Source organism: Oncorhynchus gorbuscha, linkage group LG26, assembly GCF_021184085.1.
Source record: "Oncorhynchus gorbuscha isolate QuinsamMale2020 ecotype Even-year linkage group LG26, OgorEven_v1.0, whole genome shotgun sequence".
Lineage (NCBI taxonomy): Eukaryota > Metazoa > Chordata > Actinopteri > Salmoniformes > Salmonidae > Oncorhynchus > Oncorhynchus gorbuscha.
The window spans coordinates 28,154,453-28,179,067 of record NC_060198.1 but is presented as its reverse complement, the minus strand read 5'-3'; the positions used below and the strand labels follow the sequence as shown (position 1 = coordinate 28,179,067).

Below are 24,615 nucleotides of genomic sequence, written 5' to 3'. Positions count from 1 at the left end.
TTGAATTATTGCTGAACTGTTTGTGCTATAGCCTACATAGATGACAATGATGAAGACTAAACCATATCCCCAAATTTTTCTCAACGAATAATGCATATGTCATATTTCAAATAAAACTTTCACGCCTTAGTTTGTGTATTTTTCGATGGCGAATATATATTGATTTGGGTAAAACATAAATATCAACGCTGTTCACATTTCTTCTTATTACACTTGTGATGACGTAGAGACTGCCAGTAATTCAGATGACTTCCAGATCAGCTGTTCTGTTGGTTATTTCTTCTCCCGCTGCAAGGTCATGCTTGCAAATGCAATTTTCCATACACACGGAGGGTGTGTGATTACATGGAACAGCCTCCGTGTCGCGCGCAATGAACACTACACTCACAACCTCCCTTTAGCTTTAATCCCGCCTTATTGCAATATCCTACACAAAGATTGGACGAAATTGCGTTCTCGTCTTCTGTTGCATCCTAGTTATGTCAATCAACGCTTTCTTGACGTTTGTCTGCACTCAGGTTGGAATTGGAAAACTAAGGGTCTGTGTGTACAATACTGCGACATTGAAGTAGGCTAAAGTTACTGTAGTTGCGATTGTTAGAAATACAGTTTGGTTAAAAGTTCTTGATTGTCCTGTACAATAAGACATTTCGTTCTGGTGGTTTAAGGGTGGTGGCTGGCTACGATTTGACGGGATCATTTTTCTGACACTTTCCCGTGGACAGCAGGGTAAGTAGGCGGTCGCAGACCCCTTTGCTTTGTATCATTTCTACATTCTATTATGGTTGGGCCATGAGAGTAAAGTTTTAAAAAACACATTATAGTCGTGTGTGGTGGGCGAGCAGCGTCAATGTATTATCAGATTGAGAATCTCACTCAACGCAAAGTAACTGGAGCTACGTCCTCCATGCTATTACATAAATCGCCAAAAGTTTAATCACACTGTTTCGCAAAAAGATTAGGCCTACCAGTCGTTGCAGCTGTTGTTGGTTATACGTTTGCTTTCAAAGGATAGCATACGCCGACCGTTTATGCCTAATTCTTGTGTTGATGTGCTGGCCATTTCTTCAAGGATGATATTGCACATTTTTATGAAGTTGCATGTGCAACCATGTTGGGATGCTGAGTTCGGTCAAAGCCACATCCAGTGGTGCAGGTTGTAATGGCCACTCTCATGTGGGCATGTCACGGCCATTTGATCCATCAAACGGTGCTTGGGGAAGTCATCACGTCAACCATATGCATGCCTCCAGGTTTGCAACAACCAGTATATAGTTTGAGGGATTACAAACACACACAGCCAGTGACATGTGTTAATGGATGCCAAGGGAAGGCCAACAATGACCGATAAAAATAAAACAACACTGATTTCGTCTCTGTTACATCATTTTCCTACATTCGGCCTCTTGTGAATTGAATCTATTAGGAAGAAAGCATCAGAGCGATCAAAACAGCGTCTGGCCTCACTTGACAAAAAAGTATAAGCAATCAGCGTTGAGTTCCAACTGTGAATGGTCCTGGCGCACCTCCTTTCGTTACAAGGAGTCAACATGTTTTTCTACTTGCACGAAGGTGTACACACACACAGAGTAATTAGAACCATGGACAGCTTACTTTAATTTAACTAAATTGTTTTTTGGTATCTTTTAGTTGTCACTGATGTTGAAATGGTGCTGGAATAGTAGAGGCAGCTCCTGTTTTCTTTGTGACTTGCGGTAACTCTGGTTAAGAGCAAATCATTATTTTCAATGACGGCCAAGGAACAGTGGGTTAGCTGCCTGTTCAGGGGCAGAACAACATATTTGTACCTTGTCAGCTCAGGGATTTGAACTTGCAACCTTTCGGTTACTAATCCAACGCTCTAACCACTAGGCTACCCTGCTGCCCTAGATTTTTCAAAGTAGTCATCCTTTGCCTTGATGACAGCGTTGCACACTCTTGGCATTCTCTCAACCAGTCTTCGTGAAGTAGTTAAAAGTTAATTTGTGGAATTTCTTTCCATAATGCATTTGAGCCAACGGTTGTGTAGTGACAAGATAACCCTATTTGGTAAAAGACCAAGTCTATATTATGGCAAGAACATCTCAAATAAGAAAAGATAAATGACAGTCCATCATTACTTTAAGACATGAATGTCAGTCAGTCCGGAAAGTTTCTTCAAGTGCAGTCGCAAAAACCATCAAGCGCTATGATGAAACTGGCTCTCGTGAGGACAGCCACAGGAAAGGAAGACAGAGAGTTGCCACTGCTGCAGAGGATAAGTTCATTAGAGTTACCAGCCTCAGAAATCGGCAATTAACTGCACCTCAGAGTTGAAGTACAGACGCATCTCAACATCAACTGTTCAGAGGAGACTGTTGATCAGGCTTTCATGGTCTAATTGCTGCAAAGAAACCACTACTAAAGGACACCAATAATAAGAAGAGACTTGCTTGGGCCAAGAAACACGAGCAATGGACATTAGACCGGTGGAAATCTGTCCTTTGGTCTGATGAGTCCAAATTTGAGACTTTTGGTTCCAACTGCTGTGTCTTTGTGAGGCACAGAGTAGGTGAGCGGATGATCTCAGCGTGTGTGGTTCCCACCGTGGAGCATGGAGGAGGTGGTGTGATGGTGCTTTGCTGGTGACACTGTCAGTGATTTATTTAGAATTCAAGGCACACTTAACCAGCATGGCTACCACAGCATTCTGCAGCGATACGCCATCCCATCTGGTTTGCACTTAGTCCCACTATCATTTTGTAACAGGACAATGACCCAAATCACACCTCTAGGCTGTGTAAGGGATATTTGACCAAGAAGGAGAGTGATGGCAGGCTGCATCAAATTACCTGGCCTCCACAATCACCTGACTTCAACCTAATTGAGATGTATTTGACCTTTTATTTAACTTGGCAAATCAGTTAAGATCAAATTATTATTTACAATGACGGCTTACCCCGGCCAAACCCTCCCTTAACCCGGACATGTCTGAGTCAATTGTGCGCCGGCCCATGCAACTCCCGATCACGACCGGTTGTGATACAGCCCGGGATCAAACCAGGGTCTGTAGGGATGCCTCTGGTACTGAGATGGTTTCGGATAATTTGGACCGCAGAGTGAAGGAAAAGCAGCCAACAAGTGCTCAGCATTTGTGGGAACTTATTCAAGACTGTTGGAAAAGCATTCCTCATGAAGCTGGTTGAGAGAATGCCAAGAGTTTGCAAAGCTGTCATCAAGGCAAAGGGTTGCTACTTTGAAGAATCTAAATATAAAATATATTTTGATTTGTTTCACACTTTTTTGGGGGGGTTACTACATGATTCTATATGTGTTATTTCATAGTTTTGATGTCTTCACTATAATTATACAATGTAGAAAATAGTCCAAATAGAGAAAAGCCTTGGAATGAGTAGGTGTCAACTTTTGACTGGTACTTTACATATCAGGGTCGCAAGGCATATGAATTGTAGTACGGCTTAGTGGGGAAAAAGTCCCTACATACATACAATCGTCCTATTTGTCATCATTAAGTTGTTTACATAGCATTGGCGAGTGAATGTAAAACTGTAAGGTTGTCGCTGATATTGTTCCTTATCTTGTCCAATGGTATAATGACACTGCATCAGGAAACACTTACCGGAATCAAGTAATGCATTTTCCTGGAATCTCTTCCTCAAATAGTGTTTCCTTTGTTCAATGTTCTCGTTTAGCTTTTGTGGTGCTTTTGAGGGTGCTTTTATGACAACCAAAAGGTGTTTTTCTCTTGTTGTTTTCTGAATATTATATCTAAATATCATTGTTTTAAATTGCTGGGGTTTTTTACATTTATTTTAAAACCTGGGCCCAGTTTATCTAAACATTTAATCCAGAACAAAATGATCCTGTGTTGTGTCAAATTTCCCCATTTTCAATTTTTTTGCTGTTTTTAAGAAGACACAAAGACAATATTTCAAACAAATGTTATCGTATCATATAACTTGATCTGTGTTGTAGCATATTGATGCGGTTAGAGATGTGCTTTCATTTTGTCTTTAAACTACATCCAAAAATGAGGACGGACCACATCGGAAGGGGGAGCAAAACACGGGATGATTTTGATCTGGAAAAACTGGTCCCTGGTGACTTAAAAGAGAAGCAACTGCTTACTGCATCGAGTCAGGCTTTGATACTGTAGTGAGGTGTAGAGAACTGTTATACCTTCTCTCTGCCTGAGTTAGAGAAATATGGGGTTTAACAGTTCACCGCATGGCAATGCTAGTTTTTAGAAAGTAAGATACAGTACAGTACTAGGCCCATGCCTAGTTACGGACAGGGCAAAGGATGTGGCTGCTTTTCATGGCCCTCATGACTGACGCTTTCTAGTCAAATTTGTATCTTTAGCTGAACAATGCAGACTAGATTCCTTGAAAGGCTGATTCCACCTGCCGTACTGTACAATGTACAGCTCCACCATGGTTAACAAAACAGCTGTGTGAACAGTGGCACAACACCAGACAGGCCTGCAGTACACCACCTTTTTGTTTTTGTTTTTTAGACAAACAGTGCTTAGACATGCAACACATGTTTTTATGGTGTAGCCTACCCATAGTGGCTGCAGAGAGATACTGGTGATGAAATGAGTGGTGCCTTGCTGCAGTATGGGAATGTTTCCTGTTCTTGAGACCTACAGTTCTCTCAACACCGGCTCAGTGAAAGTCAGTTCATGTTGACGTGCTTCTGTAGGCCAAGGCTGTAGAGGTCCCCAGGCCTGTCTGGTGTAGTGCCACTGTTCACACAGCTGTGTTGTTAACCCTGGTGGAGCTCTGTGTTTCTGTGGCTCTCGGTCGTCTTGCCTGTGCATTCCACCCCACTTTGTAATGGCAATGATGGGACAAGTGCTGCTCAGACAAAAGCTCTTCTCTTCCTCAGTTGTCTATGGAGAACTAGAGTGAAGCCAGCAGTCTTTATAGGCACTGGTAAATGCCCATTTTGGATATGATCCGAATGGAGTGGTGTTGCCATAGGTTCCTTTTCATTCTCTGAGTGTGACTTGAGTATTGTTCTGAAATCCAATCTTTAGTTAGTAAAAGATAGTTTAGCTTTTCTAAATTAAATTATAATTTGATGTCTGAGAAATTAAGATCATTGATTGCACCCAAATTGGCCTTTTACATTTAAAAAAAAAACAAGATTCAGATAATAGTCATATAGTACCCAGCATCTGATTTGGACCAAACTTCTTCCTACCAATGAGTAAGACATGAGAAATCCCCCCCCCCCCCCAAATGACCAGAAGCTACCCAAAGATTCAGGGTCAGGTTGAACAAAGGAAGTTTCTGCTTTTTAGTAGTTCATCGATCTTGTCATCTATATTTTATGGGTTGTCACCTGTTGCCAAAGAGTTGGCTGTTTTGAGCTCCTGTAAATTACAAGTTTAGCTGTTGATTAACTAACATGGGATCCATTTAAGCCCATGCACTTTGTATGACTTGAGGAAGTTGAAAGAAAACAAGTAATTGAATGGGAAGGTGACAGTTAGTTTTGACACATGATGATGAGTCAGCTCGGCTGCTCTGTGTTGTGGTTTGAGTCTAGTTTTTGTGCTACATACAATCTCACTCCAGGGGTGTATTCATTACGCCTTGCAATGGCAACCATTTACCGTTTTTAAGAACCAAACGGAAGCAAACCAAACCAAAAGATTTTTCAACCGACTCAGTGTAATGAATACACCCCAGGCAGGATGATGCACCTGTTTCCGTCAGTGTAGTGAAAGAGGAATGAGGAAAGGTGACATGTCTAACATGTGAAATGAGTAGGGGTGCCCTCTAATTTTCCTCACTTTCCTTTTCTCAAATAACCTTGTAATGTAGTGGACCCTCACAGCAGAGTTTAGTAGAGCCCTGGGACAACATGTCACTCTAGCCTAAGCTCTCTCGAAATGAGCACCTGAACGAACCCTGGAGCAGGTATTTAACCAATATGAATGTCACTCCATAATCAATACATCTCAATAGTTTAAACATCAATGGCCAATACATAATACATTTGAACATATCATGACATATTTATCACAGAGTCAACGAATAGCGATATTAGGGTAACGCCCCTCAACATAACATACTAATTACTGAGCATGCAAACCTGCTAGGTACATATGCAGACGTGACCGACCCGGATGCACTAGTCTGAACCCGCGGCGGTGAGAACGCATATTTTTGATACTGAATGTTGTCAGATCTTCAACCAAAACCTAATATTAAATAAAGGGAACCTTAGTAAACAAATAACACAACAATTACATGTTTAATTTATTTTATTTAAAAAAGTTGTGCAATACCCAATGCTCCCGTGTGAAAATGTAATTGCCCCCTTACACTCAATAACTGGCTGTGCCACCTTTTTAACTGCAATGACTCCAACCGAACACTTCCTGTAGTTGTTGATCAGTCTCTCACGTTGCTGTGGAGGAATTCTGGCCCACTCTTCCATGCAGAACTGCATGCAATAGTGGCATTTGTTGGTTTTCATGCATGAACTGCTCGTTTCAAGTCCTGCCACATCTCAATAGGGGATTAGGTCTGGATTAGGCCATTTCAAAACTTAAAATGTGTTGCTTTTTAGCAATCTTCAATAGAAGTCGACCGATTATGGTTTTTCAACGCCCAAAAAAAGCCTATTTAAAATGTTTTTTATTTATTTATTTAATAAAAAAATAAAGTAATTTGATTTATTTATTTGTAATAATGACAATTACAACAATACTGAATGAACACTTTTATTTTAACTTAATACATCGATAAAATAAATTTAGCCTCAAATAAATAATGAAACATGTTCAATTTGGTTTAAATAATGCAAAAACAAAGTGTTGGAGAAGAAAGTAAAAGTGCAATATGTGCCATGTAAAAAAGCTAACGTTTGAGTTCCTTGTTCAGAACATGAGAACATATGAAAGCTGGTGGTTCCTTTTAACATGAGTCTTCTATATTCCCAGGTAAGATGTTTTAGGTTGTAGTTATTATAGGACTATTTCTCTTTCTACCATTTTGTATTTAATTGGATGTTCTTATAGGCACTTTAGTATTGCCAGTGTAGCAGTAATAGCTTCCGTCCCTGTCCTCGCCCCTACCTGGGCTTGAACCAGGAACACATCGACAACAGCCACCCTCGAAGCATCGTTCCACAAAAGCCGCAGCCCTTGCAGAGCAAGGGGAACAACTACTTCAAGGTCTGAGCGAGTGATGTCACCGATTGAAACGATATTAGCGTGCTAGCCATTTCACATCGGTTACACCAGCCTAGTCTTGGGAGTTGATAGGCTTGGAGTCATAAACAGCTCAATGCTTGAAGCACAGTGTAGAGCGGCTGGCAAACACACAAAAGTGCTGTTTGAATGAATGCTTATGAGCCAGCCAGACTCAGACTGCTCTATCAAATCATATACTTAATTATAACATAATAACACACAGAAATACGAGCCTTAGGTCATTAATATGGTCAAATCCGGAAACTATAATTTCGAAAACAAAACATTTATTCTTTCAGTGAATTATGGAACCGTTATGTATTTTATCTAACGGGTGGCATCCCTAAGTCTAAATATTGCTGTTACATTGAAGGTTGTACAATGTTATATCATAATTATGTAAAATTCTGGCAAATTATTTACGGTCTTTGTTAGGAATAAATGGTCTTCACACAGTTCGCAACGAGCCAGGCGCCCCAAACTGCTGCATATACCCTGACTGCTTACACGGAACGCAAGAGAAGTGACACAATTTCCCTAGTTAAAATAAATTAATGTTAGCAGGCAATATTAACTAAATATGCAAGTTTAAAAATCTATACTTGTGTATTGATTTTAAAGAAAGGAATGATGTTTATGGTTAGGTACATTGGGGCAACGACACATTGGTGCTTTTTTTTCGCGAATGCGCTTGTTAAATCATCACCCGTTTGGCGAAGTAGGCTGTGATTCGATGAGAAATTAACAGGCACCGCATCGATTATATGTAACGCAGGATAAACAACGACGAGATCAAATTTGGGGAGAAGAAGGGGGTAAAATAGAACACAACAAAAAAGCTTTAGCAAAAGGTATATGCTTGTTCATGCTAGCAGCATAACAAACAATGGCAAACATTTGCAATTTGTCACTGGTGCTCTTCAGTGTACATCATCACAAGCTTTTTTTTTGTGTGATCTTGTGGCTCAACCTCTGCTTGCATTAGTCACATGATTTGACTGACTTTTCATCATATTTGTGGAATCGACTGGAATTATAAAATGTTATTTATTGGCCTTATTCCAGTCTGATAGGAAGTGGACAGGGTAAGGAAAGTAGAGGCGAAGTAAACCAGGATTGCAATCAAATCTACCAATTGCCAATACAAGCAGTAAAGGTCACAGGCAATTTCAACTCATTGTTTCACCTGCGTTGGACAAGAGGAAGTGACATTTTTATAAATGAGGATTCGTCCCAAATGGCAACCTATTCTCTATAGTGTACTTCTTTTGACCAAAGCACAAGAAAATCTTTCCATTTAGGACGCAACCCTAGGTTTCTCTGCAAAGCCAGATGCGGTTGGAGCATGTTTGTTCACCTGTCATCCAAGGAATTGAGTCTTTGTGATTGGATAAGTTCTGTTATCTGAATCTGTCAATGGAGCATATCAGATATGAGGACGCAAAGAATGGAAGAAATATCAAATCCCATGATTTAAAATGTTACCCTAACTGTACAGTTTGCTCCTCTTTATCTTTTCTCAACTTCCTTACATTTAGCCTGCAGTAAATCAAATGATCTTGCTACTGTATAGGGACTTGTTATCAGGACCGGTGTAGCCTAACCACCACCTTGAAAGTTATTGTGCAATTGAGCTACTAGGAGAACATTGTGTTCCTTCCTGTGTCCAGTAAAATGAGAAGGGTGGCAGATGACTGTGTGATCTCTCAGGGCTGGGGGATGCTCTGTAGTTCTACCTTTTTCACTGGTTGTAATTAGGATTTTTGTCAAGGCTTTTAGGAAGTACACTGTAATGTAGGAAAAATACCAGGCCTGGGTTAGCATGGCTGCTCAAATAACTCGCTGAAATCATGACTGCTGTTTATGGAAAATCACTTTCACTTTGATAATATAATTACACTGTTATGGAAGGAATGTGGAGCAGAAACCGTTTTGTGCTAACATGCAGACAGTGTCATCTGCATTACATGACCTACATAATTCAATGGTTTGCTGACGATGACAACAGTGACATTCTATTCAACTGGGAATGAATATCAACGATGTGGTTCCTGTTTACTTTGAAGTCTGAATAGTTTTCGAGTAATGCTGAATAAATCTGCTCGCATGAGACCTGGGCTGGAGGGAGACCAAAGGGTTTCCATCTGGCTCACCTTGCCCAACGGGGAGGCCAAAGGGTTTCCATCTGGCTCACCTTGCCCAACGGGGAGGCCAAAGGGTTTCCATCTGGCTCACCTTGCCCAACGGGGAGGCCAAAGGGTTTCTATCTGGCTCACCTTGCCCAACGGGGAGGCCAAAGGGTTTCTATCTGGCTCACCTTGCCCAACGGGGAGGCCAAAGGCCAGGGTTTATTTTGGTTTATGTTTCTCGGTGAAGGCTGTGCGTTGAGTTGAACAGGATGTTCTCTGTGTTTATAGGAAGCTGGCTGAGGTTACCATCAGATACTTTTGTCTTCGGTTTCTGAGGTTTTCCTGTCAGGGCGAATATGACGTGTGTCTATACATTCTCTCATCAGATTCAAGACAATCAGAGTTAAAACAAATGATCAAGGTATTGGAAATGTTTCAGTGTAGAGACATACTGTACGGTGGCCTCACGGTTTCGTCCCGCATTGGCTAGCTGTCAAGAGCCGATCATTGTCTCGAGATCACATCTGTTCCCCTCATTAGTATCTAGCTTCCTTGTGTCTTCCCTGCTTTCCGTTTCTCCCTCGAACTGTTTCCTCATGTGTGTCCTATACAGGGTTGTGGAGGCAGCTGGCAGCATGGCCCAGTGGAACCAGTTGCAGCAGCTGGAGACCAGGTACCTGGAGCAGCTGTACCACCTGTACAGCGACAGCTTCCCCATGGAGCTCCGGCAGTTCCTCGCCCCCTGGATCGAAAGCCAGGACTGGTGGGTACTTTCCTAGTTCCTGTGGTTCACAACACCACTACAGAATGGGTACCTAGTTTTTACGGTTCACGAACACCACTGCTGCTGGCAACATACGGCAGGATGACATGGCTCATTGTTGTGCTTGCTCATTCTGTTAGTAGTGGGGAAAGAATTATGTCATCAGCTCACACTCATTGTGGCATTGATTTTCCTCTACAATCGTTTTGATTTATTTTGAAGTAGCATCAACAACATTACAGCGAGACTGTTAGCAGGGAACACGTCATACACATTTGCCCATTGTGGAAGTGTTCAATAAGTGACTTTTTGGACCTGAATGCCAAAACCTTCAAGGGGTCAAGGTTCTCAAAGTTGACCTATTTTGCATTCCCCGAGACATTTCCTCATCACTGGAAAAGATAAACGGCTGAGATTGAATTTAAAAGCTTACGAACAGGGTTGTCAAACTATTTTTTTCATACTCTCGTATGTTTTGGCTAAGAACCGATTTGACATAATCTAAGGTTTTTGTGCCCGCCCCGCCACTGGTTGAGACACATGTTCTTGAATACAGGTGGGTGTCATGTTTTGGCTCATTTTAAATGTGCTCAAATGAGAAACTTTCAAATGGTACCACAATGATGTTTGTCGGTCCACACGTCAGAGACTCTTGACTTAATTGGGATATGTTTTCAATTATACTGTCAATCATCCATTAGAAACCTATTGAAATATACATCATAGAATAGACATGACCATTTTTAAGTTGACATTCGTTGGTGGGTGGACCGGCAGTCATCTTTGTGGTAGTAATTACACTGAACAAAAATATAAACGCAACATGCAACAATTTCAAAGAAAGCTAGGGGTGTGGATCAGAAAACCAGTCAGTATTTGATGTGACCAGCATTTACCTCATGCAGCGCGACACATCTCCTTTGCATAGAGTTTCAGGCCATTCTATGAATTCTATTTCTAGGATTGAAATGACACCCACCCTGTAATCAACAACATGTTGTGTCTCAACCGACGGCGACGCAACACAAACACCTCAGAGGATCTAAAGTAGGTTCTAAGCTGCAACGAATGCGAAGATGAAAAGAATCAGTGTTCACACGTTTTTTAGGTAATTGATGTTAAAGATTAAAAAAATATTGTTTATTTTATTAATAAAAAAAATATTGTATATTATTTTATTAATAAAAACAATCATTTGTCAACACTTTTTAATTTATATCAAACTCAACTGTTGATATTTTCCAGTGATGAAGACATGGATGTCTCATAGTGTGCTGGCGCATGCCAAATGGTTCAGCTTTGAGCATATTTTGGCATTGTTTTGGCATTCGAGTCCAAAAAGTCACTTTCTGACCACCATGTTATGGCATTGTTTTGGCATTCGGGTCCAAAAAGTCACTTTGACTGCCATGTTATGTCATTGTTTTGGCATTCGGGTCCAAAAAGTCACTTTGACCACTTCTTCCATTAGCAGACATGTATGGACAGTTTTGTTTTCAGCAAATGTGATGCTGTCAAAAAGTGACTTCAAATGGATTTACCTAAAAGCTATTTCAGTTCCCAAACGTCCTTGTTACCGTAAAAGTCTGCTGCCTTTGTCCATATTTTGTTACCTTACAGCCTTATTCTAAAATGGATTCAATGAAAACATTTCATCATCAATCTACACACAATACCTCATAATGACAAACGCAGGTTTTTAGAAGTTGTTGCTTTTTATAATGATTAAAAAAACTGAAATGCCTTAACATTAGTATTCAGACCCTTTGCTATGAGACTCAAAATTGACAGTGCATGTCAGAGCAAAAACCAAGCTATGAGGTCAAAGGAATTGTCCGTAGAACTCCGAGAAAGGATTGTGTTGCCGCACAGATCTGGGGAAGTATACAAAAAAAATGTCTGGAGCATTGATGGTCCCCAAGGATACGGTGTCCTCCATTATTCTTAAATCGACGAGGTTTGGAACCACCAACTCTTCCTGGAGCTGGCCACCCGGCCAAACTGAACAATCGATGAAGAAGAGCCTTGGTCTGGGAGGTGACCAAGAACCTGATGTTCACTCTGACAGAGCTCCAGAGTTTCTCTGTGGAGATGGGAGAACCTTCCAAAAGGACAACCATCAATGCAGCACTCCACCAATCAGGTCTTTGTGGTACAGTGGCCAGATGGAAGCCACTCCTCTGTAAAAGGCACATGACAGCCCGCTTGGAGTTTGCCAAAAGGAATCTAAAGGACTCTCAGACCATAAGAAACAAGTTTCTCTGGTCTGATGAAACCAAGATTCAAATCTTTGGACTGAATGCCAAGTGTCACATCTGAGGGGAAAAAACAGGCACCATCCCAACAGTGAAGCATGGTGGTGGCAGCATCATGCTGTGGGTATGTTTTTCAGGGACTGAGAGACTACGCCGGATCGAGGGAAACATGAGCGGAGCAAAGTACAGTGAGATCCTTGATAACCTGCTCAGGACCTCAGACTGGGGCGAAGTTTCACCTTCCAACAGGACAACGACCCTAAGCACACAGCCAAGACAACGCAGGAGTGGATTCGGGACATGTCTCTGAATGTCCTTGAGTGGCCCAGCCAGAGCCCGGACTTGAACCCTAACAAACATCTCTGGAGAGACCTGAAAATAACTGTGCAGCGATGATCCCCATTGAACCTGACAGAGCTTGCGGATCTGCAGAGAAGAATGGGAGAAACTCCCCAAATACAGGTGTGCCAAGCTTGTAGCGTCATACCCAAGAAGACTCAAGGCTGTAATCACAGCCAAAGGTGCTTCAACAAAGTACTGAGTAAAGGGTCTGAATACTTATGTAAATGTGATATTCCGGTAAAAATATATACTTTTGCAAACCTTTCTAAAAACCTGTTTTTGCTTTGTCGTTATGGGCTATTGTGTGTAGATTGATTGGTGGGGGGGGGGACAACTGAATCCATTTTAGAATACGGCTGTAACGTAGCGATGTGGAAAAAGACAAGTGGTCTGAACACACTGCGTTCGGAAAGCATATCATATCTTATCTGTGGATTTTGTTTTTTTACAATGCGTTTGAGTAATAACTAGAGATGAACATTTATTAGAGGCTAGGTTGTTACTATAGGTTGTTCTCAATACCCTACCTGGTTAATTAAATCAAGATAATACAAGAAAATGTGCTATGCAGGGCGTACGCAGCGAACAAGGAGTCCCACGCCACGCTGGTGTTCCACAACCTGCTGGGGGAGATTGACCAGCAGTACAGCCGCTTCCTGCAGGAGAACAACGTGCTCTACCAGCACAACCTGCGGCGCATTAAGCAGCACCTGCAGTCCAAGTACCTGGAGAAACCCATGGAGATCGCCCGCATTGTAGCCCGCTGCCTCTGGGAAGAGCAGAGGCTGCTGCAGACCGCCACCACCGCCGCACAGGACGGAACGGCGTCTCACCCGTCTGGCACTGTGGTGACGGAGAAGCAACAGATCCTGGAGCACAACCTGCAGGACATCAGGAAGAGGGTGCAGGTGAGACTGCACGTTTGGTCCAAAGAATATGTGGTTTTACACAGGCGCGTTGTTGAATACCTCGTTTGATTTACATGCTTTGCGTTTTTTTACTTTGCTATAGGATATGGAACAGAAGATGAAGATGCTTGAGAATCTCCAGGATGATTTTGACTTCAACTACAAGACCCTTAAAAGTCAGGGTGGTAAGTTTCACTTTTAATATTAAAATTCTTTATAGAATTTTATTGGAATTTATGGATAGGACATGAATCTGTTAGAGGCTCTAATTTTATACTCTACTACTACTACTACTACTACTATTGATTTTGCTTGTTCTTGTTTTGAAACTCTGGACCGCCATCAAATACTACCAAATATCACTGACTCTTAAATCTACAGATAACCCACCCAACTCCTCTCCTATTTGCTCAGAGTTGACCCAGGACATGAATGGGAACAGCCAGGCGGCAGCCACCCGACAGAAGATGTCTCAGCTGGAACAGATGCTGAGTGCTCTGGACCAGCTCAGGAGGGTAGGGCCCTTGTACACCCCTCCTTAGTGTCCATCTGACCCTACATCGTACACCCTTTCTTCGAGGGTCCTAATACCCTGAATCAGTATAGTCAGAATTTCTGCGATAAGTAGGAGAGGCTAGTTGACATTCTGCTCGAACCTCGTACGTGTGTGCAATAAATGACATAAACAATGCATTTTACATGTTGTTGAATAGTAAGCTGTCGAATTGGGTTAGTCATTCTCTAATTCTCAGCAGCAAGCTGAAACTGTCTGGCCCAAGCAGGGGGGCGTGGCGGCCCCGACAAACATTTGTACTCAGCAGCAGCACCTTTCACTACACATGCAGAGATCTGTATGTGTGCTCGATCATTCATTTTCAATTGAGTTAAATTAATATTCATGCTGCTGTCAGGCGCTAGATATTTATGAGCGAGATGAGGAGGGTGGTAATTAGCTGTCAAATTTTGGAGAATGTGGGGCTAGAGATCTAATCGTACCCTCGATGTTCAAGAAGTGGGCCAGCAACCGGAGGGTTGTCGGTTCGAATCCTAGTGCTGGCAGGGAGTGAGCTGGCAACCGGAGGGTTGCCGGTTCGAATCCTAGTGCTGGCGGGGAGTGAGCTGGCAACCGGAGGGTTGTCGGTTCGAATCCTAGTGCTGGTGGGGAGTGAGCTGGCAACCGGAGGGTTGTCGGTTCGAATCCTAGTGCTGGCGGGGAGTGAGCTGGCAACCGGAGGGTTGTCGGTTCGAATCCTAGTGCTGGCGGGGAGTGAGCTGGCAACCGGAGGGTTGTCTGTTCGAATCCTAGTGCTGGCGGGGAGTGAGCTGGCAACCGGAGGGTTGCTGGCATCAATATCGCAGGTGCAAGGAACTTAACCCCCTAAACTGCTCATTGGGCGCTGCACTGCGGCTGATGTCCATCTCGTGTGGATTAATAAAATATATCTTAAAAGTAATTCCAGAGCCCCCTGAATGTCACTTTAACACTGGTTACATCAGTGTCTGAAGGATGTGTTGTTGTCCCTCTCTGTTGTAGCAAATCGTGACTGAGATGGCAGGGCTGCTGTCAGCCATGGACTTTGTCCAGAAGAACCTGACAGATGACGAGCTGGCTGACTGGAAGAGGAGGCAGCAGATTGCCTGCATCGGGGGACCACCCAACATTTGCCTGGACCGCTTGGAGACATGGTCAGTTACCATTTGTAGCCTTTACTTTCCACGTTAAAATCCTTTCCTGTGCCCTCCCCCATGACCGTACACTATCTACCCCCCCCCAACACTCACGTAGAGTAAACGTCAGAGGCGAAGAAGGAGAAGTTGCTGTTATTTGTAGTCAATGCCAAGACACCATAAGATGAAATTGTAGTTCCAAATTTGTTTAATAAACAGGGTAGCACTGCCATAATGACGGACCTAGATTAACCTTTGACCTCTAGGATTACTTCCCTGGCTGAGTCTCAGCTGCAGATCCGCCAGCAGATCAAGAAGCTGGAGGAGCTCCAGCAGAAGGTGTCTTATAAGGGAGACCCCATCATCCAGCACCGGCCCGCTCTGGAGGAGAAGATAGTGGACTTGTTCAGGAACCTCATGAAGAGGTGGGGAGCTTCTCCAGATCGTTTGGGTATTTTTTAGCGGATCGAATTTGCATAATATTCAGATGTTTTGGATACATGCCATAGCCTTTGGCAAATATGGAGATATTTTTACATTTTATTATGATGGGCATTGGATGAGGCTTCAGAGTTTTGTTTATCACAGACTTCCACCATTGTACCCTAATGCACCGCCTCTTATCTGGCCATTGTGTTGCAGTGCGTTCGTGGTGGAGAGGCAGCCTTGTATGCCCATGCATCCAGACAGACCACTGGTCATCAAGACAGGTGTGCAGTTCACCAACAAAGTCAGGTAAGAGGGGCTGCGGGACTCCATGTTTCAACTCCGTGCCACCAGTGGATGCCTATGTTGAATACAAAACGGCCTTATTTGATGTCTTTGGCGTTTGCTTTATGTGCTCTCACCAAATGTTATTTTCCAAAAATGTTCTCTCTTTTCAGATTACTGGTGAAGTTTCCAGAATTGAATTACCAGCTGAAGATCAAAGTTATTATTGACAAGTGAGTTTTGCATGACTTGCGTCCATCACTCCCACAATCATGTCTTATTTGCGTGGAACACGACGATCGACTCGACTCAGTCCCAGGGAAGGTGAATTGACCTCTGTTTGTTTCTCAGGGAATCTGGGGACGTGGCTGCCATTCGAGGGTAAGTGACTTTCATGTGATGTTGAAACCCTTTGTCTCCTAACCTATCAATCTTAGAATGTCCCTTTTGCCATGGAGCCTGTGAATAACCTACCCTACCTGCTCTACCATGCTTCTCCCAGGTCCCGAAAGTTCAACATCCTAGGTACCAACACCAAGGTGATGAACATGGAGGAGTCCAACAATGGCAGTCTGTCAGCAGAGTTCAAACACCTGGTGAGTGTATGTCTGTCTGTCAGCAGAGTTCAAACACCTGGTGAGTGTATGTCTGTCTGTCAACAGAGTTCAAACACCTGGTGAGTGTATGTCTGTCTGTCAGCAGAGTTCAAACACCTGGTGAGTGTATGTCTGTCTGTCAGCAGAGTTCAAACACCTGGTGAGTGTATGTCTGTTAGTCAGTATAGTGGTGAGTCTAGTGTGGTACTGTACAGTATGTTGCTTGACTGGTAACTGCCCTTCTCTTTCAGACCCTGAGGGAACAGAGGTGTGGCAATGGTGGCAGGACCAACAGTGATGTGAGTCCCACACGCAATTCTCGAATGCTCCTTTTCTTATGGTGACTGTTGTAGCTATACTGTTAACTTAAACTTATCATTTTAGGAGTTTATAGTACTATTGTCATCAGTATTAATAGTAGCGGTAGCATCAATCGACCTTTAACCCTGACTGTCCTGTTCCTCCCCAGGCCTCCCTGATCGTTACAGAGGAGCTCCACCTCATCACCTTTGAGACAGAGGTCTACCACCAGGGCTTGAAGATCGACCTGGAGGTGAGACCTAGCTCCGCTCTCTACCTGTGTGCACACAGGCGGCTTGGGGGAGTTGCTGTTGTGCTTCCTGACTCCAAGGTGTTCTTTGTCAAGTCTCATTGTGGCAACACCAAACACTCCGCATGTCGTCCCCTGACTCCACCTTAATCCTACGTCAGCAGCAATTACATGGAGATGAGATATTTAAGGCCACGAGTCAGGTCTGCCACACACGCGAGCCAATAGACAAAATAGTCATTATCATTAGCTTGATGGTGCCCTAGGCTTCCAGGGGCCTGGCTCTGCTCTCCCCATGCACCGAATACCAATGAGCTGATTCAGTAATCATACTTGTTCTCCGTGCTTCCCTACTGTTGCTGCTCCTCGCCCCATCATCCATCCCATCCACCCCCGGCCGGTGTAGCGAGTTCAGGGGTAATCCGTCTCTGACCTGCTCTACACCTTCCTTATCACCTTCTGATATCACCGTAGCTGGTCCAAGCCCCCTGCTGGGACACCGGAATCATTCATCTAATGGTTATGTCCTGCAGGGCTTTGTGTTGAGCTCAACACTGCGGTGATGCTCCCCCCCCCCTCCCTGAACACAGCAGTGTGAAAATGCATTAGCCGGGATAATTAACACATTAGCATTGAGAAATGGGGGGAAATTAGTGTGGGTGTGTGAGAGGGGGTTTGGCACACGCACGTTGTGAAATGATTGATCACAACACTCCGTCGTCTATATACGACACCATTTAGCAAGGCGAGGGGTGCTGCTGTGTGATTTTAAGACTTAATTCTCAGTGAGGGACTAAGCACTCCATGTCTCTGCCATGTCACTCAGGACACCGACAGCTTTTCCTCCCGTACGGCCGACCACTTTGTCACAGCAATCCAAAGAAGAATAGAATTAAAGGATTGTGTTAAATGGCTTTTCATGTCAGACTTGAATAGAATGACCGAACAACCTCGGTTAGTTTTGAAAGCCTGGCAAAAAGGTGCTACTGCACCATACGTGTGTATCTTAATTGAGACTACGTCCCTGTTAACCATTCTTCATGCGTTTTCTCTATGGTCCATTAGACCCATTCTCTACCAGTGGTGGTCATCTCCAACATCTGCCAGATGCCCAACGCCTGGGCCTCCATCCTGTGGTACAACATGCTGACCAACCACCCCAAGGTAAGACTGCTGGTGCCACCTCGAGTTCGACCGCTGTCCTGTAACTTCTGCCCCCCCCCAAATACAGTCTTACTGATGTCATCTTTACTGTGTCATACCTTCTTGGCATTGGCGTCCGCCTTGGAGAGGGTTGGGTGCGAAATCCACCTTGACCTCCTCTTCCTGTTGTCGTGTCCTATAGAATGTGAACTTCTTCACCAAGCCTCCGGTGGGGACGTGGGATCAGGTAGCGGAGGTGCTGAGCTGGCAGTTCTCCTCCACCACTAAGAGAGGCCTGACCATCGAGCAGCTCACCACCCTGGCTGAGAAACTACTAGGCGAGGAACCTTTCTGTCTGCAACTCTACCTTCATCTGCATTGGATGGCTCCAAAGCAATAGAATGATGTCTATCACAGAACATTGAATGAGAGTCGGAATGAGTGTCCACCCTAGAAAATGTATTTCTATGGATGGTCTGTACGGCGTCGATGCCTACTAAATATGTTTGTGTTGTTTGTCTAGGGCCGTGTGTGAACTACTCTGGATGCCAGATCACCTGGGCCAAGTTCTGCAAAGTATGTCCTCGGCCCAATCAGTCTCTATTGATGTGTTGTTTTAGCCATCTATCTGGCGTAAACAGCTTCACAGTTTGAATTGATTAGTTCCTCCTTTGTCCTCAGGAGAACATGGTGGGTAAAGGCTTCTCTTTCTGGGTATGGCTGGACAACATCATTGACCTGGTCAAGAAGTACATCCTGGCTTTGTGGAATGAAGGGTGAGAGGTCGCTTCTGTTTGTTTACTGACTTGTTACTGGAACAGCTGGGCAAAATCCAAGTTGGAAGGAGTGGAGTTCATCACATTGAGTTCATATGGGCACTGCTGGGAACTGTAATACTGAGCCGTTGAACCCTAGATAGCGGGAAACTGGATTGAGGAGGAGTACAGGTGTTAGGCTTAAATGCACAAGTGTAAAGTGTCAAGTGTAACGGAGTTAAATTGTCTCCCTTTCAGTCTTCCTCTGTCCTATCCGGTGTAGGTGACCATAAAATAAAAACGGCGCATTTTTCTCTCTGCTCTCTTTCGGTCTGTGCAGGTATATTCTGGGTTTCATCAGTAAGGAGAGGGAGAGGGCCATCCTGAGCCCTAAGCCTCCTGGTACCTTCCTGCTGCGCTTCAGTGAGAGCAGTAAGGAGGGAGGCATCACCTTCACCTGGGTGGAGAAGGACATCAGTGGTAAGAGGACAGCGTGTTGGGCTGTCTGGCGCTCTGTCTGTCTTTCTCGTTTTCTATTGTGCATGTCAATTTGGTCTTTGTCCATGTTGCACGTTATTTAGTTGAATCTCATTATTGCCCTTGTGACATGGTTTCAGATCTCTCTCGCTCTCTGTGTGTCTGTAGGGAAGACTCAGATCCAGTCGGTGGAGCCTTACACCAAGCAGCAGCTCAACAGCATGTCCTTTGCGGAGATCATTATGGGATACAAGATCATGGACGCCACCAACATCCTGGTGTCTCCGCTGGTCTACCTCTTCCCAGAGATCCCCAAGGAGGACGCCTTCGGGAAGTACTGCCGACCGGAAGCTGCTCCAGAGGCTGAGCTCGGAGACCCGTGTAGTAGTGAGTCAATCAGGAGGTTTTAACGTATTGTCATGGAAACTGCGGGATGAGTTAATGGAAGAAGACCTGGACGTACCTCCATAATTAATACTACTTTACCGTTCTGGAGGTTGGTGCTTTGTGAGGTGGGGAATATTTTGATCTGTGTGTACGTTAAAACGTGTTCTGGTTTTCTCCCGCAGCCATTCAACCATACTTAAAGACAAAGTTCATCTGTGTAACCCCGTAAGTATCCACTTTCCTTGAGAGCTGTTAGTGCTCAGTTCCCTCAAAGGAATTAATGCTCCTAAGTGACTTCACACTAGGTTGTGTAATGGAAACTGGGAAATAATGTTGCAAAATGTTCAACTTTTATTTTTCTTCTACGAAATATTTGAGTGTCCTCCGCCAACATCCCCTCGTTGGCTTCCTGTAAGGATGGGGCGGGTGGGAGTTTTACCCTGGAAGAGTGGTTCCCAGATCGTTCCTATATAGTCATCACCAACAAACTGACAGACGGATTCACTATTAGTCAGTGTCTTTCCCTTATTTATACAGTCGTTGGTCTGGCCTGGGGACAGTGGAACAGGGAGCACAGAACTGTAGGCAGGCAAAGTGTACACATCTCTCTAGACAAAGCAGAGTGGAGGAAGCAAGTAACGATCCCCAGACAAGCATACAGATTACTTTAACACCACTAGTTTAACACCACTAGTAGAACCAAAGAGAAATCTTTCCTTGCACTTCTAGGGGAACAGAAAGAGTGTGTGTGAGGTGTTCTGTAGCCCATGCAGTGCTCTCTATTCTGGGACGGAGTGGGTGTGTATGAGTTTAGCAGAGGGATCAGAAGGGTGTGTATACTGGCTAACCCAGGGGCGGAGGTACTGTTTTCAGGGTGTGTAGCAGAGTTGGGAGAGGTTTGCTCAGTGAGAACTTGACCTGTCTCTGTAGGATTAGATGAGTATGTGTACTACATAGGTAGAGGTGTCTGTTTGGGTGGAGGGGGGTGTTGGAGAGGATTGCTCAGTGAGATCCTGACCTGTCTCCGTAGGTGCCCTTCCGTGTTCATGGACTTTCCGGACAGCGAGCTGCTTGGGAACGGGATATTCCCTGGGTAGGCAGTGGGCATGTAGGGCTGTGTGTGTGTGTTTCTCTACGTATGTGTGGGTGAGACTCAGACAGGGAATGGAGTAATAAGTGTCTCAGCCTCCTCATTTAGACCCCCACTGTTTTGTTTCTAACTCACTGCCACTCTCCTTGGTTCTAACAGCAGAGCAGCTTCCAGTCATATTGTATTCAGCCATTTTGAGTTGGGTTCATCCTACTTGAAGATGGCCTCCCTTTCCCAATCACATCCTCAGTAGATCATTCACCTTTCACACTCCCTGTTAAGTCTACATACTGGTGTCATGACCACTCCCATTAAAATCAGTCCACGCTGGCCACGTTTAGTTTACAGCTTGATAATGGTATGAAAACGGTCCCCACTTCAGTCCATTATGAACGGGCTAGAACAGCAGGAGGGGAGAAGAGGCTGTGGATTGAAAGGCTGTAGACTGAAGGGCTCATTAGAAGTGGCCAAACGTTGGTCCTTCCTTTAGTTCTCCACCGCGGGAGGTTGGTGGCACCTTAATTGGGGAGGACGGGCTTGTGGTAACGGCTGGAGCGGAATCAGAGGAATGGTATTAAATACATCAAACGCATGGTTTGACGCCATCCCGTTCGCGCCGTTCCGGCCGTTATTATGAGCCGCCCTCCCCTCCGCAGTCTACACTGTTCTCCACCTACGACTATATAGTAGTAGGTTGTTGTGAGACGTCATGCACTTTTTTAGAACAGAATGTCTGTCAGGGCTGTAGAGGGTTTTGGTGTGTTTCTGCCCACTGGCCTGCCTGCGCTTAACAAGCTAGATAGTCTAGAATACTTGTCATTAACATTCCCACTAACGCACTGCTCTCCTTTCCCCCTTTCTTTCTGCTACTGTCGTCTAACTTCAGTCATACGCTGGTCAAAAGGAAGCACATGGACACATAGTGGCTGAACGGTCCCGGCCTGTCACTAATCCGACCCAGTCAACACCGAACTGCTTGACTGATGCATTTAACCCTGTAATACTGTGTGTACATGTAATAATGTGGAGTGTTGTCCTCGTCTATGGCGGCGTAACGGCAGTGATGATGTGGTGAGAAGGACCTAGAGATCTAATCACTATGACGTCTGTATGTGTGTTAACATGTTTTCTCCCTCTTCTCCTGTATTGTCTTGTTGCAGCACCAACTCTGGTAACACCAGTGATCTGTTTCCCATGTCCCCTCGCACCCTGGACTCTCTGATGCACAACGAGGCTGAGGCCAACCCTGGCCCGCTGGGTAAGTCCTGACAGATACTAATACACACACACGCGCGCGCACACACACATGCACATACTCGTACTGTGCTTGCGTGTGAAGCAAGGTTTAACTTGTTTTAATGGCAGCCCTCTTGCTTTCTGTCTTCCCAGACTCCCTCACTCTGGACATGGAGTTGAGCTCTGACGTGGCGTCACCCATGTGAAGAGACGAATGAACCAGACTAATTTTTAAATCTTTTAACTCCCCGTTTTCTTAAAAAAAATATATTCCACAGTTACCTCTGTCACATATGTTGAAAGGGAACAAGATACATGACATTCTTTACCTTTCACCTTTACGCCTCAAACACACCTACAGCGTCATTGTGCTAAATGGTACGCAGCAGCATCTGGATATGTGTGCAACAAAAGTTCAACTTTCACCTTCTGCTACCATTTCTGTCAAGCCATCGACGCATACAGTTTAATGCCTACTTTAGATAAAGGCAAATGCAGCGTTCCATTGGAAATTAATGTTCTTTTGGTGTACCAAAATGCAATTACGCTATCGGTGTGATCGAGGCGTTGGTGTCAATGTTTTTGAAAATCCGTGTCTCACTCCCTGTGGGTGTTTCACAAAGTACCTTATTTAATTTGTATAAAAAAAATGTTTTATACAAAAGTATATTTTTGTTTCCTTGACTTCCTTTTTAAAATGGTTTTGATCTTAACCTTCATTTATGAACCAGCGCTTTTGTTTTTATAAGAATGCCTAAAGAGGAAGATTGCAGTCTCACTTTTCAAAGATAATAAGTTATTATTTGTTAGCGTCATAGTTCTCAATGACCTATTCTATAACCTTTTCTGTTTGTCCCGTGTCATTCTCTATTCAAGGGGACACCTGTATCTTTATTTTTATTTGATTGAGAAATTTCCTTGTTCCAATCTTTCCCGTTGTATCTTATTCCTTATTACAAAAAACATGTATCTAGAATCTCACTGTGACAATGAGTCAATAATATGATGTGTTTATACAAACCAAGGAGATGAGAACCAAAGGTCACAGGTGAGTTTGTTAATTGAACATTCATTCATATAGGTAATTTATGTGAGTGGCGCTGGTTTTTGTTTTAGGTGTCTGAAATGGCATTGATGATGACAGGATATTTCTCTGGCCTCCTCTCAGCCTGGGCTCAACCCCGCTCTCAGCTGGCAGGCAGCATGTCTCAGTTGAAGATACTGATTCCTTCCCTGGATTGTGGAGCACTTTGATGTTTGTCATGAATCTTGCCCTGAGCAATTTCCACTAGCTGGACCAGCTGCACATTTAAAATTGGCAATGTAAAAATGTACTTTTTTTCCCTTTAATTAAGGTTAGGGTTAGGCATTATGGTTAGGTTTGGGTTTAAAATCTGATGTTATCACTGTGGCTGTGCCAGCTAGTGACCACTGCAGAGCTGCCTCCAGGACAAGATTGATGACAATGAATTGCCAACCTGCTATTGTAGATAGAAATGTACATTCTTTTTTGGTGTTTTGAATTCATACACACCCCCTCCGTCCTTCATAGTTTGTCATAATGTGAATACCTCTTGTTTTCATTAAACCATCAAACATCAGATGATCATTGCAACAGTACTGCACTAGTCTGTGCTTAAATGGTTAATGTAGTGCCTATCTCATACCGTATTAATGATTTATTTTAAGCACTTGTATGTGTTGACCTTGTTTTTTTTGTAATTTGCATATTGTTAGTATCAATTTCTAATGATATTTCACTATTCTGTTTGACTGTATATGGGTATCATGTGATGCCACATCATAAACAACACAACACTTGTCCATCACTTCCTGAGTTAAGTGCTCAGTTGAATAGGTAATTGAGTTCACTCTGTAGATGTTATTTGAAAAAAGCTATCTGTAAATTATGCTGCAACTAATCTTCTATTTGTTTAAAAATCATAAAAAGAAAAAAAAAACATGTATCTCTCATGGACTCATGTTTGCCTATCTTGTTATGCGATTCTCCATGTTTGAGTTCTTTTTATATTTTTACCGGTGAGCCAGTTGCATAGCTTAAATGTATCTTTACATCTGTCGAACATGTGTCGAATATGGTAGTGAGACGAAGCCCACTGGCGGGCAGTGTAGGAGATGGATTTTGGGCGAAATTCTGCACATTTTCTCATCGATTAAACATTTGATCTCAATACAGTTTAATGTTACTAAAACTATAATCTGTTTTCAGTGGACTACGGTTTGTAGACTTTTTACCATTTTGCATACGTTTTAAAAAGTCGCATTATTTAGGAAGCGTGCAAGGGCGAATTGAGTTCTGCACACGCGCACTTCAAAGTAGGCGTTCCCTAACGGAAATATGCAGATAATGTCAAATGTAGCTACTAAGATCTCG

General features: G+C 43.6%; 1 protein-coding gene across 7 annotated transcripts; it reads left to right on the top strand.

Annotated features, from left to right (window-relative positions):
• Positions 1–499: 499 nt before the first annotated feature.
• Positions 500–24,198, top strand: LOC124015282 (signal transducer and activator of transcription 3). Of its 7 annotated transcripts, XM_046330405.1 has the most exons (24): positions 500–568; positions 669–729; positions 9,953–10,102; positions 13,271–13,607; positions 13,711–13,792; positions 13,989–14,122; positions 15,142–15,293; positions 15,542–15,700; positions 15,918–16,010; positions 16,160–16,219; positions 16,338–16,367; positions 16,489–16,582; positions 16,834–16,881; positions 17,052–17,135; positions 18,198–18,296; positions 18,478–18,613; positions 18,799–18,851; positions 18,957–19,051; positions 19,371–19,510; positions 19,676–19,894; positions 20,077–20,119; positions 20,925–20,987; positions 22,145–22,242; positions 22,350–24,198. In XM_046330405.1, the coding sequence occupies exons 3-24, from the start codon at positions 9,975–9,977 to the stop codon at positions 22,424–22,426; spliced, it is 2,424 nt and encodes an 807-aa protein (XP_046186361.1). In that variant the 5' UTR covers positions 500–568; positions 669–729; positions 9,953–9,974; the 3' UTR covers positions 22,427–24,198. The 7 variants fall into 7 exon arrangements, with proteins under 7 accessions (XP_046186361.1, XP_046186365.1, XP_046186363.1 ...); XM_046330409.1 differs by having other exon boundaries at positions 501–729; positions 14,022–14,122; positions 22,374–24,198; XM_046330407.1 differs by having other exon boundaries at positions 501–729; positions 14,022–14,122.
• The last annotated feature ends 417 nt before the right edge of the window (positions 24,199–24,615 follow it).